The sequence below is a fragment of the Martes martes genome (genome assembly GCF_963455335.1).
Source record: "Martes martes genome assembly, chromosome: 15".
Classification (NCBI taxonomy): domain Eukaryota; kingdom Metazoa; phylum Chordata; class Mammalia; order Carnivora; family Mustelidae; genus Martes; species Martes martes.
In genome coordinates this window covers 1,592,658-1,608,151 of record NC_137903.1, presented here as the reverse complement: position 1 = coordinate 1,608,151, position 15,494 = coordinate 1,592,658, and the positions used below count along the sequence as shown (strand labels likewise).

At 46.1% G+C, this 15,494-nt stretch overlaps 1 protein-coding gene across 9 annotated transcripts in view; it reads left to right on the top strand.

Moving 5' to 3' along the window:
• The window catches only part of GON4L (gon-4 like), a 65,166-nt gene that overhangs the window by 3,886 nt on the left and 45,786 nt on the right, over positions 1-15,494 (top strand). For 8 of the 9 annotated variants that reach the window (XR_013968050.1, XR_013968051.1, XR_013968052.1 and 5 more), the window contains exon 3: positions 3,874-4,065. The exons of the other annotated variant lie outside the window; for it this stretch is intronic. Coding sequence is in view for 5 of the 8 variants with exons in the window: in XM_080824904.1 (XP_080681030.1) it covers positions 3,874-4,065 (192 nt within the window). In the remaining 3 variants the exon portion in view is untranslated. The remainder of the gene's footprint in view (positions 1-3,873; positions 4,066-15,494) is intronic. 9 annotated transcript variants of the gene reach the window in all.

Genomic DNA, 15,494 nt, shown 5'->3' with positions numbered 1-15,494 from the left:
GAGGAAGTGGACCACCTTAGGCTGAGAAAGATGACAGGAGGGGGAACTGGAGAGAGGATAGGAGAAGTCAGGAGGGAGGAGAGCTCTGAGAACGAGGCACATCCTGTGAAAGTTAGTGACGAAGGAGAGAATGGGGCCGGACAGGGCTGCACTCGCAGGTTGGGCGTGGTTGAGAGGGGGCGCAGGAGAGCTCCTGGGACCAGACGATGGAGTTCAGGAGGGAAGGTGGCACGCACTGGCTGACATTCAGCAGGAGAGTGGAGGCAGCCAGGGAGGCCGTGAGTCCCCGAAATGTCGTCTTCACGCTGGGCTGTGTCTGGGAGGGGAAGTGGGCGAACCTGGAGAGGACGCAGGATTCTGGTGCCAGTAGGGAAGGAATGCGTCATGCACTAGGGTTCAAAGTCACTCAGCTGCTGAAGAGTGGAATCTAGAGATGTTTTCAGTGGTTTGTTCACACATGTCCAAGTGCAGGTGAAGAAAGTGTAGTTTGCCGCGGCCCGCGTGTAGCTGACCTCGAGGCCGGAGCGGCTGAGGGTTATCTGTCACGCCGCTCTGCTTCCTTAAGCTCCGCGTCCTTGGGAGTGGATTCTACCATCATGCACTTTAATGAGCTGTAATACCAGTGAAAGAAGGACCTTAGGAGTGTCTATCAGAATCCTTTTCTTTCCCCAGTACCTTTTTTTTTCTTTTTTTGTGGAATAGAAATATAACATACAAAACAGGAAGGAAGAAAGAAGATTGGGAATTCATATATATGCATTTTGAATAATGAAAAGTTGAAAAAAGAAAAGAAAAGTCTTATTTTTATTTTCTTTACAATCTTTCTCTGTGCAGTAATTACCATTAAAATTTAGTGTTGGGGCGCCTGGCTGGGTCGGTCATTGGAGCGTGCGACTCTTGATCTCCCGGTTGTAAGTTTGAGTCCCATGTTGGGTGTAGAGATTACTTAAAAGTAAAATCTTAAAAAAAAAAAAAATAGTGTGTATTTGTTTTGTTGTTTTGCTTTAAGTAACATGTAATATTATAGTTATGTAGAAAAAAAACAAAACCAAAAAAGTCTGGGTTATTTTGAAGTGTAGCCGCTCCCCCTTGTCCGTGGTTTCCGTTATCCCCAGTCAGCCACGGTCTGGTCTGGAAGCTGATGACGCTCCCGACTTCACCTCCTTGTAAGGTCAGTGGCTGCCTGATGCTGCATCATCACGTCTTGGGCCCTCCCCTCCCTTCATCCCCTCAGGTAGGCATCGCATCGACTCACATCATCACAAGAAGAAGAGTGAGTACAGGGTAGTAAGGTATTTTGAGAGACAGCACATTTGTATAACTTTTGTTAGAGTACATTGTTATAATTGTTCTGTTACTAGTGATTGTTCATCTCACTGCCAGATTTATGAATTAAATCATCGCGGGTACATACAGGAGAAAACACGGTGTGTGTAGGGTTCAGTGGATAGGGTTCAGTACTGTGGGACGTTTCAGGTATCACTGGGGCTTTTGGAACTTGTGTCCCGGGGAACCAACAGGGGGCCACTGTGTCAGCATGTTGTTACAGTGTGAACACTGTGAAATCATGTTTCCAAGCTGCAGGTGCTAGTGATTAAGCCTTGCCTGTGTTGGTGTGTATTCTAACAGAATTTTAGCCCTTACCCCTCTATTTTTTTTTCGGAATTTTAATTGTGTGTGGTTTTTTTCATCGTTTACATAACCTAATTTCTACTTAACTTTTTTTTGCCTTCTAAAATGATTAACTCAGGCAGATTTCAGCTTGTAATTAGTTGACTTGTACAGTTCTCAGCTAATTGTTTTCATGTCAGTCCACACAGTTGTTAGGCCAGCAGTAAACAAGTTACAGATGTGCTCTGTGGAGTTTCCCTTCCCCTGCTCTGTCTTACCCTTCTCAGCTTCCTGTTCTAGGGGCTCTGAGCATTTAGCACACAGAGAGAGGAAAGGAAGAGTGGGGTTCCTGTGGGGTTCTCTGAGACAGCAGTTAATTGAGAAGCCACGGGATGTGGTCATTGAAAAGGAACGTTTTGGGGGTGCCTGGCTGGCTCAGTTGGAAGAGCATGTGACTCTTGATCTCAGGGTGGTGAGTTTGAGCCCCGTGTTGGTGAAGAGAGTACTAAAATCAATAAAACTTGAAAAGAAAAGTAACCTTTTCTCTACGGCTGGTAAACTGTAGGGACAGTGTTACAGTTTTTCCAAGCACGTTTTAGGTAGTAGACGTATCGATGGAAACTACCAAAGTGAACTTCTGGCATGTTTATTTAAAAAGTTTCTTATGTTGGTTTGTTTTTGAAGATGTTGACATCATTAATTGTGCAGCTTGTTCGAGATTGTTGATGAAAGGAAAGCACTGTGCTGTTCATTGAAGTTCTCTTTTCTGAGAAATTTGGCTGAGAGCAACTTTGGATTTGGTGGGTTTGGGATCTGACTCCTTGTCTGGTCCCCGTGAAAGGCAAAGCCGTGGGACGTTTTGAAGTTGCAGGGTGCCCGTGGGCTCCGGAAGTGAAGCTGGAGGTTGAGCGTGCGTGCAAATCAGGATTGATTCGTGGCTTCTTTAGGGTTAAACCTTTTTTTCTTTGTTGGGGGAGGATGGTCCTGTTTATTTACTTATTTAGTTTTAAAAGATTCTATTTATTCATTTGACAGAAAGAGAGAGCACAAGCAGGGGGAGAAGCAGGCAGAGGGAGAAGCAGGCTCCCTGGCAAGCAAGGCACCTGATGAGGGGCTCGATCCCAGGACCCTGGGGTCATGACCTGAGCGGAAGGGAGACCCTTAACTAACTGAGCCACCCAGGCCTCCCAGGGATGGTCCAATTTAAAACCATGTTTACAAAACGAAAGAAACCAACAACCATGTTTAACACCAGTTCAAAGTCCCAGTGTCGATGAGGCAACAGGTGACAGCACGAGGGCTGCTCTGCATAGAGCATTAGAGATAAATAACTTGATCTCTGTTTTGAACATGTTTTGACTGTGTAATACACAGACATGGAAACAATTCATAGATACCAACAGTGCACCGTGAATATTTGCGCGCCCTTTCCCTCTGCTCTCACCACCCCCCTCCCCAGGTCCTTGTCTCAGGAGCCAGCAGTCACTGTTCAGCACACCTGTTCTGCCTGTGTATTCCTCCCCGTGAAGCTCGGTTCTCATGTTGACTTTTGCTACAGAATGAATGTTCCCTTGCTTTTTAAATGCCCCATCTTGCCCAGAAGAAAGATAGCACTATTAAGAGTTGAGATGAAGAGGGGAGAGGTGTCTAATGGACTGTAGAACCATATGTTGCTAGTTCTACGGTGGCTTGTACTCTAATGCTCTGTAGAATTTACCGAGTCAGAAAGTTCAGGACATTTATAATGGGTATCACTTACGGTGGGCGGAACGTGGTGTTAATGGTTGTCTGTATAAAATGCCCCTTTGTCAACAGGAGTGTAACAGCCCCTCCCCCCAACGATGATGGTTCTGATTTCTGCATAGGCAAAAAGTGCATAACTCAAAGCATATTAGCAGTAGAAAGACCTTGGGGCGCATGGCTGGCTCAGTTGGTAGCATGTGTGGCTCCTAATCTCAGGGTCATGAGTTCAAGCCCCATGCTGGGCGTGGAGCCTACTTAAAAATTAAGAGGGGAAAAAAAAGTAGTAGACTGTAGCCATTACGTCGTTCAATACCTGACATTATAGGGGAGTGCCTTGGAGCCGAGCTTTGATTCCTTACGACCATGTACGAGAGAGGAGAATGCCTTTATGCTGTATGCATCGTTAATGGAGTTACCCAGCGATAAAGGACTTTATAGCAAAATGCTGATTTCTACAACGTGGTATCTGGTGTGATTGATCATGGGCAAAGTGTGGAGCAATACTTGTGATTCTTCCAGGAAAACCTCAGGTGCATTCTGGAGGGGCGATGCCTTCGCCGCCCTTAGGCAGCCACTCTGCAAAGCCAGGAGCCCAGCCTGGGAAGTCCCCTCAGCCAGGTGTCTGTGGCTGTCCTCAGGAAAAGCCCCTCGGGACTCTGGCTCCGCAAGCCGAGGATGAGACAGAGGACGGTGGACTCTTCATTCCGATGGGTAGGCTTTTTTCTTCTTCTCTTCTTTCGTAATTAAAAAAAAAACCTTCTTTATTGAAGCATGATATGAAGTATGATATGCAGAACACTGCATGTATCCTAAGATACCCTAGTTCCCTGAATTTTCGGAGACCACATACACCCGTGCAGCCAGGAACTAGATCAAGAAACAGAGCATTACCTGTGCCCTAAGTCATCCGTTTCGGTTGTTACTGGCACCTCCCCCGTGGGGCCGTTACTCCGACTTCTGGCAGCCCAGTTTGGTTCACTGCTTTGTACTTCATATGAGTGGAGTCCTACGTTTGTATGTCCTGTGACATACATGCGTTTTTCCACTCGTCCTCTTATGTCTCTGAAATCGGCCCACACCGTTGCGTATATCTGTAGATTCTTGGTTTTCACTGCTGTCTAGTATTCTGTTGTGTGAGTAGTCTAGGTTTTCTATGTCTATTCAACTTTTTCTTTTTTAAAGATATCATTTATTTATTAGAGAGAAAGCTTGGGAGAGAGCAGTCATGAGCAGGGAGGGGGAGTAGTGGGAGAAGCAGACTCCCCGCTGAGCAGGGAGACCGATGCGGGGTACCATCCCGGGACCCCAGGATCATGACCTGAGCTGAAGGTAGATGCTTAACTGACTGAGCCACCCAGGAGCCCCTCATTTTTTAAAAAATAGATTTTATTGATTAGAGAGAGAGCACGAGCAGCGGGTCAGAGTCAGAGGCTCCCTGATGAGCAGGGAGCCTGATGCGGAGCTGGAGACTAGGACCCTGGGACCATGACTTGAGTTGAAGGCAGGTGCTTAACTGACTGAGCCAGCCAGCTGCTCCATGATTTCTTTGTCTTACTGCAAATACTAGTGTTGATCATGCACATTTCATCTGAACTTGGGGGAAGGCACTCCATATTTGTCTGGGGGTTTTTGTTTTTAGAAGTGGCGAGGAGGAGGAGGGATGAGAGAGAATCTTAAGCAGACTTCCTGTGAGTGTGGAGCTTGACATGGGGCTCAATTTCATGACCCTGAGATCACAACCTGAGCTAAAATCAAGAGTCATATGCTTAACTGAGCCAGCCAGGCACTACTGTATTCTACGTTTATGCATGAGAGAGTTGTGGACTTTTTGTAGATATATATTTTTTTAAAAGATTTTTAATTATTTATTTGACAGCGTGAGTAGGCAGGGAGCCTGATGCAGGGACTCGATCCCTGGATCCTGGGATCATGACCTGAGCTGAAGGCAGACGCCTTACTGAGCCACCCAGGAGCCCTGTAGTTTTAGAGATAGGTTGTGTCAGATTAAGGGAGTTCTTTTCTTCATTTTGGTGGACTTTTTTTTTTTTTTTAAAGATTTATTTATTTGACAGACAGAGAGTGAGCACAAGTAGGCAGAGCCGCAGGCAGAGGGAGAAGCAGGCTCCCAGCTGAGCAGAGAACCTGATGCAGGACTTGATCCCAAGACCCTGGGATTAGGACCTGAGCTGAAGGCAGACGCTTAAGGACTGAGCCACCCAGGCACCCCTGGAGACTTTTATCACATACTGAATTGTACCAGTGCTTTTCTATCTCTATTAAGGTGGTCTGCAGTTTTTCTTCTTTATTCTGTTAGTGATGTGGAGATTTCTGTTGATTCTTGCTGTCAGATTTACTGAGATATGATTTGCATTCAACAAAGTGTATCCAGGGAGCTTTGAAACATGAATATGGTTCTGTAACTGCCACCACCGTCAGCACATGGGCCATTTCTCTCGCCCCGAAAACTCTCTTACTGCCCGTTGCCGACCTGCCTTCTCAGCCTGGTCTCATCTGCCCCTCGTTCTGTCCTTGCCGTGTTCTCCGCTGCCTTGCTGGTGCTCGCGTATGGTTGGGAGCCGCAACGTCTGCCGCCGTCGCCTGGGGCAGCGCTTTGGAGACTCATTGGTGTCCTTTCCGTCGCCGCCTAGCGCCGCTCCCCGCACACCTGCCGCCAATTACTTGTTAGCAGCCGATGGACATTTGGGTTGTTTCCAGGTTTTGCCTGAAGATGCTGTAAACATTGACATACTAGGTCTTTGACAGACATAAGTTTTCATTTTTCCTGGGTGGATCACCAGGAGGGCCATTTCGGGCTTATGGCGTACGCACGTGTAACTCGATGGGAGGCTGTGACCTGTTTTCCGCTGCGGCTGCACCGTCTGACGCTCTCGGCAGCCGCGTTAGACTCTCGGCCTGTCCCCGCCTGGGCGGCAGCTGTCGCACGTTTGCGTTTTATCCATTTCAGTAGGTGTATTTCCTTGTGGTTTGAACTTGCCTTTTCCTAAGGACGAGTCACGTAGAGCCTGTTTTCACGTGTTTGTTGACCATTTGTAGATCTCTGGTTCCTTACAGAGGTGGTCACGTGATCTGCGAACAGGAGTATGCTTTGCCTTCCTCTCTAGCTTGTACGTCTTTCCTTTCTTCCTTTCTCTTTCTTCCTCTTCCCTCTTTGTCTCCCTCTTCTTCCTCTTCCTCTGTCCGTCCTGCTTTGCTGGGCGCTGGAGAGGACCCTCAGTGCGGCCGAGAGGAGTGGCGCGAGCAGGCGTCTCCCCCTGCGCTTGGCCCCCGGGAGAGCGCTCAGTCGTCCACGGGAGCCGGAGGCCGTTCTCTGCCGTTGCTGCGTGCTGGGAGTTGTGCTGAATTGATGTAGATTTGGTGAAAAGCTTGTCTTGCGTCTGTTGAGATTTTCTTTTGTTTCTGCTTTTGGTCTGTTGATGTGGTGAATTCTATTGATTGATTTTCAAATTTCAAAGCCATTTTGCACTTCTGGGGTAAACCACACCTTTTGATCGTGATGTATTACCCTTTTTATATATTGCTGGATTGGACTGGCTAATATTTTAAGGATTCATGTACCTGTGGCCAGTAGTGTTCTTGTGTTGTCTTTGGATGGTGTGGTCTTGGCGTCATGCTGACCCCGTAAAGTGAGTTGGTAAGTGTTCCCTCTTCTTTCTGTTTTTGTGTTTTTCATGGTTTTATTTTTGGAAGAGCGTGTGTGAATTGGTGGTATTTCTTCCTTAAATGTGTTGTTGAATGCACCAGTGAAGCCCTCTGGGCCTGGAGTTTTCTTTGTAGACTTTTTTTTTTTTTTTAAAGATTTCACTTATTTTGACAGAGAGATCACAAGTAGGCAGAGAGGCAAGCAGAGAGCCGAGCAGAGAGCCCGATGCAGGACTCGATCCCAGGACCCTGAGATCATGACCTGAGCTGAAGGCTGAGGCTTAACCCACTGAGCCACCCAGGTGCCCCTTTGTAGACGTTTTAATTTTTATTTTTTTTTAAAGATTTTATTTATTTATTTGACAGAGAGAGATCACAAGTAGGCAGAGAGGCAGGCAGAGAGAGGGAGAGGGGAGCAGGCTCCCTGCTGAGCAGAGAGCCCGATGCGGGGCTCGATCCCAGGACCCCGAGATCATGACCTGAGCCGAAGGCAGTGGCTTAACCCACTGAGCCACCCAGGTGCCCCTTTGTAGACGTTTTTAATTAGGAACTCTGTTGGTTCCTTTCTCCTCCTCTCCTTCCTTCCTTCTGTTCTTCCAGGTTTTATTTATTTATTTGAGAGAAAGAGAGTGAGTAAGAGAGAGAGAGAGAGAAAGAAGGAATGGGGGGAGGGGCAGAAGCAGACTCCCTGCTGAGCAGGGAGCCCAGGATTCCAGGATCCCAGGACCCCAGGATCATGACCTGAGCCAAAGGCAGATGCTAAACCGACTGAGCCCCCCAGGCGCCTCTGGACTCCGTTTCTTTAGCAGATGCAGGGCTGTGCCAATTATCTGCTTGTTCTGAGTGAGCTTTGACAGCTGGTGTCTTGCAAAGTATTTGTTTCATCCAACTTGTGAAAACCTTGGCATAAAGGTTTTCATAATATTCCTTTGGTGTCTTTTTTTTTTTTTTTTTTTTTTTACAATTTTATTTATTTATTTGAGAGAGAGAAAGAGAATTTGAGTGCGCGGGCCCACGTGAGTTAAGGGAGAGTCAGAGGAGAGAGAATCTAAGTGGGTTCCATGCTCAGTGGGGCTCCATCCTAGGTCCCTGGGATCATGACCTGAGCCGAAGTCTGGTGCTTAACTGACTGAGCCCCCCAAGCGCTCCCTACTTACTACATATTTTATTAATAGTATTTGAGGCATCCATTTTCCTTTAAGCACTCGTGTTAGCTGTGCCCCACACACGTGCTATGTTGTGTTTCACGACTTCAGTTGGCTCTGGTGTGTAGCCCTTTGGGACATTTCCTTTGTCACACGGCTTGTTTGTGTGTAGTTTGGAGAATCCTCGTTCTCTTTCTCTTACTGGTTTCTGATTTAATTCCATTGTCTCCAGATTGTACTTTGTATAATTTCATTCATTTTCTACTTATTGATGTTTATTTTGGAGCCCAGAATATCATCCACCACCCCCCCCTCCCGGTAGGTCTTTATTCAGATGTTGAATATAATCTTTATGGTAGTTCTTCCATTTGTATTCGAAGAGAACATGCACTCTGTTGTTTGGAGGCGGCTGTTCTATAAAAGCCGATTGCGCTGGTTGATAGCATTGTCTGCTTCTTCCCTTTTTGCTGGTATGCATGGGGGGGGGTCTGTTTGTCACTTTCTGGGAAAGAAATCATGAAGTCTCCAACTTTAACTGTGGATCTGTCTATATTTCCTTTCGGTTCTACTTATTTTATTTCTTAAAGTCTTACTTATTTAAGTAAAAATTTATTTATTTACTTGAGAGAGGATGCACGCATGTGGCAGGCAGGGGCGGAGAAAATCTTAAGCAGACCCGTGCCCAGCACAGAACCCCATGTGGGGCCCAACCTCACGGCCCTGATGAGATGGTGGCCTGAGCTCGTAGGTGTCAGGAGGTGGCTGCCTGAGCTCTTGAGCCAGCCAGGCGCCCCAGGTTTTGCTTAGTTAGGTGATCTCTGCACCCCACGTGGGGCTCACATTCACAACCCCAGATCAAGAGTCGCATGCCCTTCTGACTGAGCCTGCGCGGTGCCTCTTAAAGACTTTATTTTTGGTATTCTCTGTACCCAATGTGGGGTTTGAACTCACAGCCCTGACATCAAGCGTCCCATTCTCTACCAGCTGGGCCAGTCAGCTCTGCTGGCTCATTCGGTTGAGTGTCTTGACTCTCGGTTTTGGCTCGGGTCATGATCTCAGAGGTGTGGGATGGGGCCCTGCTGCAGGCTCCCCACTCAGTCCAGAGGCCGCTTGGGCTTGGGGTTCTCTCTATCCTGCTGCCCTCCCCCTGCTCGTGCACGTTCACGTGTGCTCTCTCGTTTTCCCTGAAATAAATAAAAAACTTAAAAAAAATTATTAAATTTTTACTTTTACCACATCCAAAACAATATAAGAACTTAATAGCAATTTCACTCCATATATCTACTCCTGTCTTTTGTGCTATTGATACTATATTTTACTTTTTTGTAAGTTTTAAATCCCTAAGATGTTATTGTCACTACTTTAGTCAGTCAGTATTCATTTACATTCATCACACAATTAACCTTTCTGGTGCTCTTTGATTGATCCTGAAGTTTTTTTGTTGTTGTTTTCTTAAGATTTTATTTATTTGACAGAGACACAGCAAGAGAGGGAACACAAGCAGGGGGAGTGGGAGAGGGAGAAGCAGTCCCCACTGAGCAGGGAACCTGATGCGGAGCTTGATCCCAGGACCCCATGATTAGGACCTGAGCCAAAGGCAGATGCTTCACCAACTGAGCCACCCAGGCGCCCCATGTTTTATAATTGTTGATTGCATGTTGGACATTATGGATGGGAAATTCTGGAGGCTTTGGTATTGTACCTTCCTCCAAAAAGGGTTATTTTATCTTCTGGCAGGCAGAGAACTTTGGAGGATCGCCTAAATGTGCCAGGGTTAGTTTTATGCTGTGTTAAGTCGAGTTCATTTCCGCTTTCTGCTTACTCCTAGACTGTGGCCTGTACCCCTAGCGGGTGGCTCTGCGGAGGTTTCAGCACTGAAGAACGCTCTGGTGTTTCTGAAGGCCTTAATGCCTTTTCGTGGCCGGAACTATACAGTCTCTTTCCCCAGAGCCGTGGAGGAAGAATCTGCCTCCCGGCCGCTCTCCTGCTGGGTTCTTGGGGTTTCATCCTGGGCGTGCGCAGCTTACGGGTCCGCCCGGGTCTTCAGAAGGCTCCAGCAGAACATTTTTGACTTATTTTTCCTTGGTTTTCTTCTCTGCAGAGGTTTTTGTTTTTGCTTTTGTTTTTAAATATTTATTTATTTATTTGAGAGAGTGTGTGCATATGCATGTGAGTGGGGTGGGGGCAGGGGCAGAGGGAGAGAATCTCAAGCAGACTCCCCCGTAAGCGTGGAGCTGGCCAGGGGGCTTGATCCCGTGAACCGGAGATCATGACCTGAGCTGAAATCGAGTCGGACGTCTAACCTCCTGCAGAGTTTTATCCTTCAGTCCCAGCTGCTCCCCATCTCTGGCTTCTTATCCCAGCAAGACCACTGTGTTTCGCTTGGGTCCTCCCTTTTTTTTTTTTTTTTAAGATTTTATTTATTTATTTGACCGACACAGATCACAAGTAGGCAGAGCAGCAGGCGGCGGGGGGAGGGGAAGCAGGCTCCCCGCTGAGCAGAGAGGCCTATGTGAGGCGATGCGGGGCTGGATCCCAGGACCCTGAGACCATGACCTGAGCCGAAGGCAGAGGCTTAACCTGAGGCCCCCAGGCGCTCCGCAGGTTGGGTCCTCCTTTACGTGCTTCCCTTCTCTAAAAGATCACACAGTTCCTTAAACCCTTTCCGTGAGGGCTGTTCAGGGCCTTCCGACATTTTTCCACTTAAATGTACAGTTGGCCTTGAACGTAGGGGTGGGGCGCCGTGCCCCACACAGTTGAAGATCCGCATAGGACTTTTGACTCCTCTCAGAACATAACCTGCTGTTGACCAGAAGCCTTTACCGGTAGTTGAGGAACATGTTTTCTCTGTTGTGTGTGAGATATACTCGGTCTTTGCAGTAAAGTAAGCCGGAATAAAGAAAAGGTTATAAAAATCATAAGGAAGAGAAAATATATTCACAGTACTATACTGTATTTATTTTTATTTTCATTTATTTATTTATTTTTTAAGATTTTATCTGTCAGAGCGAGAGAGGGAGCACACACACATGCAGGGGAGCAGCAGGCCGAGGGAGAAGCAGGTTCTCTGCCGAGGAAGGAGCCCCCCGTGGGACTTGATCTCAGGACCCCAGGATCGTGACCTGAGCTGAAGGCAGACGCTTAACCAGCTGAGCCACCCAGGCGCCCCTGGACTGTATTTATTGAAAACAACCCACGTATATGTGGGCCTGCACATTTCAAACCTGTGTTGCCCAAAGGTCGGTTGTAGATTTGTATAGTTCTGCGGTTGTTTTTGGTGGCAGGGTTTCATCTGTGAAAAACAGTAGTGTCGTCGTGGCCAGCTCCCGAGATCCCGGCTGTGTGGCTGGCGGGGCCGTCGAGCAGCTGTGGTGTCGGAGACCCTGGCACGCCCCCGGCTCGTGCGCCCACTTGGTCCACTCTGCGGTCTGTCTGCATCGCATTTGACTTGCCATGTATTGGTTACATCATTAGCTCTAATTTTCAGGGACTCTCTTATTTTTAGCCACATTCTATCTTTCTTGTGGAAGGAAAAATTAGATTTTCTTCTGCATTTTTCCTAGTCTGATCTTTATAGAGGGACTTCCTTTTTTTAAGGTTTACATTTCAGCTCTTCAGAGTCAGTGGAATCCCAGTATTTTAGAAGATAAAGGATTAGCTCTACAGCAGTGTAACAAATAGTAGAATTATCTGTTCTTTTTTTAATCGTTGGTGCAGTGTGTTGGAGTTTGGATGTATTACATTCTCCTTCGTGTACTCCCTAATAACAACTCCGCAGTAAAATCAGAGATCAGAGGAGAGACAGGTGCGATGCAATTTAGACTTTTAACCCCATTTTGATGGCTTGTTTATAAGATAGCTCCTCTAAATGGAATTATGCTAATTCTAATGATTTTTCCAGGAGAAATACTGGCATTTAAATTTTATGATAAACTTTCTTCACAATTCATTTAAATAATTTTTAAAAAGATTTAATTTATTTATTTGACAGAGAGACAGTGAGAGAGGGAACACAAGCAGGGGGGAGTGGAAGAGGGAGAAGCAGACTCCCCACTGAGCAGGGAACCAGATGAGAAACTCAATCCCGGGACCCTGGGATCACGACCTGAGCCGAAGGCAGACGCTTAACAACTGAGCCACTGTATATGTATATGACACATAGACAAGGGTCTTATTTAAATAATTTTTATGTTTTACTTTTTTAAATAGTATTTTTAGTCGGGCTAAGTGTTTCAATGTATATCTTAAAGCATTGCTACTCAGAGTGGGGTCTGAGAACCAGTGCCAGTTTGAGAACTGGTTTGAAACAAATTATTTATGGAAACCCAGAGTAAAAATTTAGAAATTTTGCAACATTTGACATGATGGCTATATTCTTAATTTTATTTTATAAAAATATAAGTCTAGGGCGCCTCAGTGGCTCAGTCATTGAGCCTTTGGCTCAGGTCATGATCCCAGGGTCCTGGGATTGAGCCCCACATCGGGCTCCTGCTCATCAGGGAGTCTGTGTCTCCCTTTCCCTCTGCCCTTTACCCTTCTCATGCTATCTCTCTTTCTCTCAAGTAGATAAATAAAATCTTAAAAAAGAAATAAATAGAAATATAAATCTGTAATGGTTTGGTCGAAAGCAAAACTAGTGCTTTGTCAAAGACAGTTTGAGAAGCTCTGTTCTAAAGAACAGCTTGATTCCTCATCAACTAACTATATAACATTTCGTAAAGTTTAGCTGCTTCCTTTGTATATTTCCTTCATTGGCCTTCTTTGTGGATTTTGGCTACATTTTGTATGTCTAAATTTTATAAAGAAGATTTTATTGTTTTGGTGATGTTTTTAGTTAACAAACTTTTTTTTTTAAGATTATTTATTTATTTATTTGACAGAGATCACAAGTAGGCAGAGAGGCAGGCAGAGAGAGAGGGAGAAGCAGGCTCCCTGCGGAGCAGAGAGCCCAATGTGGGGCTCGATCCCAGGACCCTGAGATCATGACCTGAGCTGAAGGCAGAGGCTTAACCCACTGAGCCACCCAGGAGCCCCAAACTTTTTAAAGATTTATTTATTTATTTATTTATTTGAGAGCATGAGAGGAGAGAGGTCAGCAGGAGAAGCAGACTCCCCACTGAGCAGGGAGCCTGATGTGGGACTCCATCCCCGGACTCCAGGGTCATGACCTGAGCTGAAAGCAGTTGCTTAACCAACTGAGCCAACCAGGCGCCCCGTTAACAAACTTTCTTGTTTCTAGTATGGTGTTAATAGTTTGAATTTATGTCATCTCTTTGAAACTTTTCCCCTCTAGATTAAATTTAAAAAAAAAAAAAAGATTTTATTTATTTATTTGACAGACAGAGATCACAAGTAGGCAGAGAGGCAGGCGGGGGGGGGGTGGTAAGCAGGCTCCCCGCCAAGCAGAGAGCCTGATGTGGGGCTCGATCCCAGGACCCTGAGATCATGTCCTGAGCCAAAGGCAGAGGCTTAACCACTGAGCCACCCAGGGGCCCCTAGATTAAATTTTGCAGTTGATAGTGTTATTAATAATGTGATAGGATAGGAGCTTCCATGGGTGTCCGCAATCCTTGTTGTTCTTCTCCTGGGTCATTGTTGCTGTGTGGCGCAGGGAAGATGAGGAGGGAAGGGCGTGTGGCAGAAGCCGAGGCCTGGCTCGGTTGGTCTGCGTGAGCGGGGGTGCAAGAGGATGGGGGCGCGGAAAGAGGCGGCCCGGAGCGGTGCGGAGAGAATGGGTGGAGAACTGGTGAGGCGAGAAGAGAGGTACACAGGGGCCTTTAGGGAGTCGGTGTGTAATTCCCTTTTGCTGCTTTCTCAAAATAAAAGTGGTAAAGAGCTTTATCATTCTTTAGGTGCTTTGGGAGGTTTTGTAATTCTTTGCAGGTGTTATCTTATGGGTCGTACCTCGAAGCAGCACGGTTGATTCGGAAGATACCACTCTGAGATGTGCATGTTTGAATTCTGCCTTTTCTTTTTTTCCCTTAAAAATCATTATCAGAAAAACTTCCATATTGGGGCGCCTGGGTGGCTCTGTGGGTTAAAGCCTCTGCCTTCTGCTCAGGTCATGATCCCAGGGTCCTGGGATCGAGCCCCACATTGGGCTCTCTGCTCCGCAGGGAGCCTGCTTCTCCCTCTCTCTCTGCCTGCCTCTCTGCCTACTTGTAATCTCTGTCTGTCAAATAAATAAATAAAATCTTTAAAAAAAAAAAACTTCCATATTATTTAAAGCTCTTTGTAGACATTTTTACTTGTTTTCCCCCTTGCTTAAAAAGACCATTAAAAAAAAAAGTTTTATTTAAGTAATTTCTGCACCCAAGGTGGGGCTCAAACCCACAACCCTGAGATCAAGCGTCACTCGCTGTACTTACTGAGCCGGCCAGGCGCCCCTAAAAAGAAGTTTTAGTGGCTCTGTTACAGGCTGGTGTATGTTTGTACTGGTGCTCAGTTTACCATTCCTGTAATGTTGGACATTTAGTAGTTTCCCATCTTTTTGTTAAAATAATTAATGTTGCAGTGAGAAATGTGATGATTAGTCTCTGCACATCTAATTGTTTCCTTAAGAACAACAATTACTGGATTAAGAGTTGTACACATTTATCAAATTCTTGGTGTGTGTTCACAAGTGCAGAAGCAATTGTTTGAAGTCACTGAAAACTTTTCACTATGTGAATATTGCCAGGGTATGGCTTGAAGGTCACAAAATCTTTTTAAACAGAGGTCATTCATGTTCATGTGAATCCTGTCTAATCCTCGTTTTCAGAGGGTAGCAGGCCTGAAAGCATTGGAAGGATGAGAACCTCTGTTACATGATAATGTATCTCAAGACTTTGCAGATTCTGCTAATGAAGAAGTTTTTCCTTGGGGCACCTGGGTGGCACAGTGGGTTGAGCCTCTGCCTTCAGCTCGGGTCATGATCGCAGGGTCCTGGGATCGAGCCCCGCATCGGGTGGGGGGGTCCCTGCTCAGCGGGGAGCCTGCTTCCTCCTTTCTCTCTGCCTGCCTCTCTGCCTACTTGTGATCTCTGTCAAATAAATAAATAAAATCTTAAAAAAAAAAAAGTTTTTCCTTTTGTCTGGTTATATGTTCTTGTAGAACGGAGGTAACTTTGTCCCCCCACCGTCCCCTTTTTTGGTACAGTTCATAGTGAATTTTTTATCCTTTCCTCCTTGTTTTTCTCTTTTCTGAACTGGGTAATGATAATGACAGATTACACTGTATACTGTTTCACTGGCATAGAGCACTCTGGTTTGTATTATTTCACTTAATCTGCATGGTATCCCGGAGAGGCACATGTCTGTATTTCAGAAGAAGGAAATGAGACTCCTGCCGAGGTCG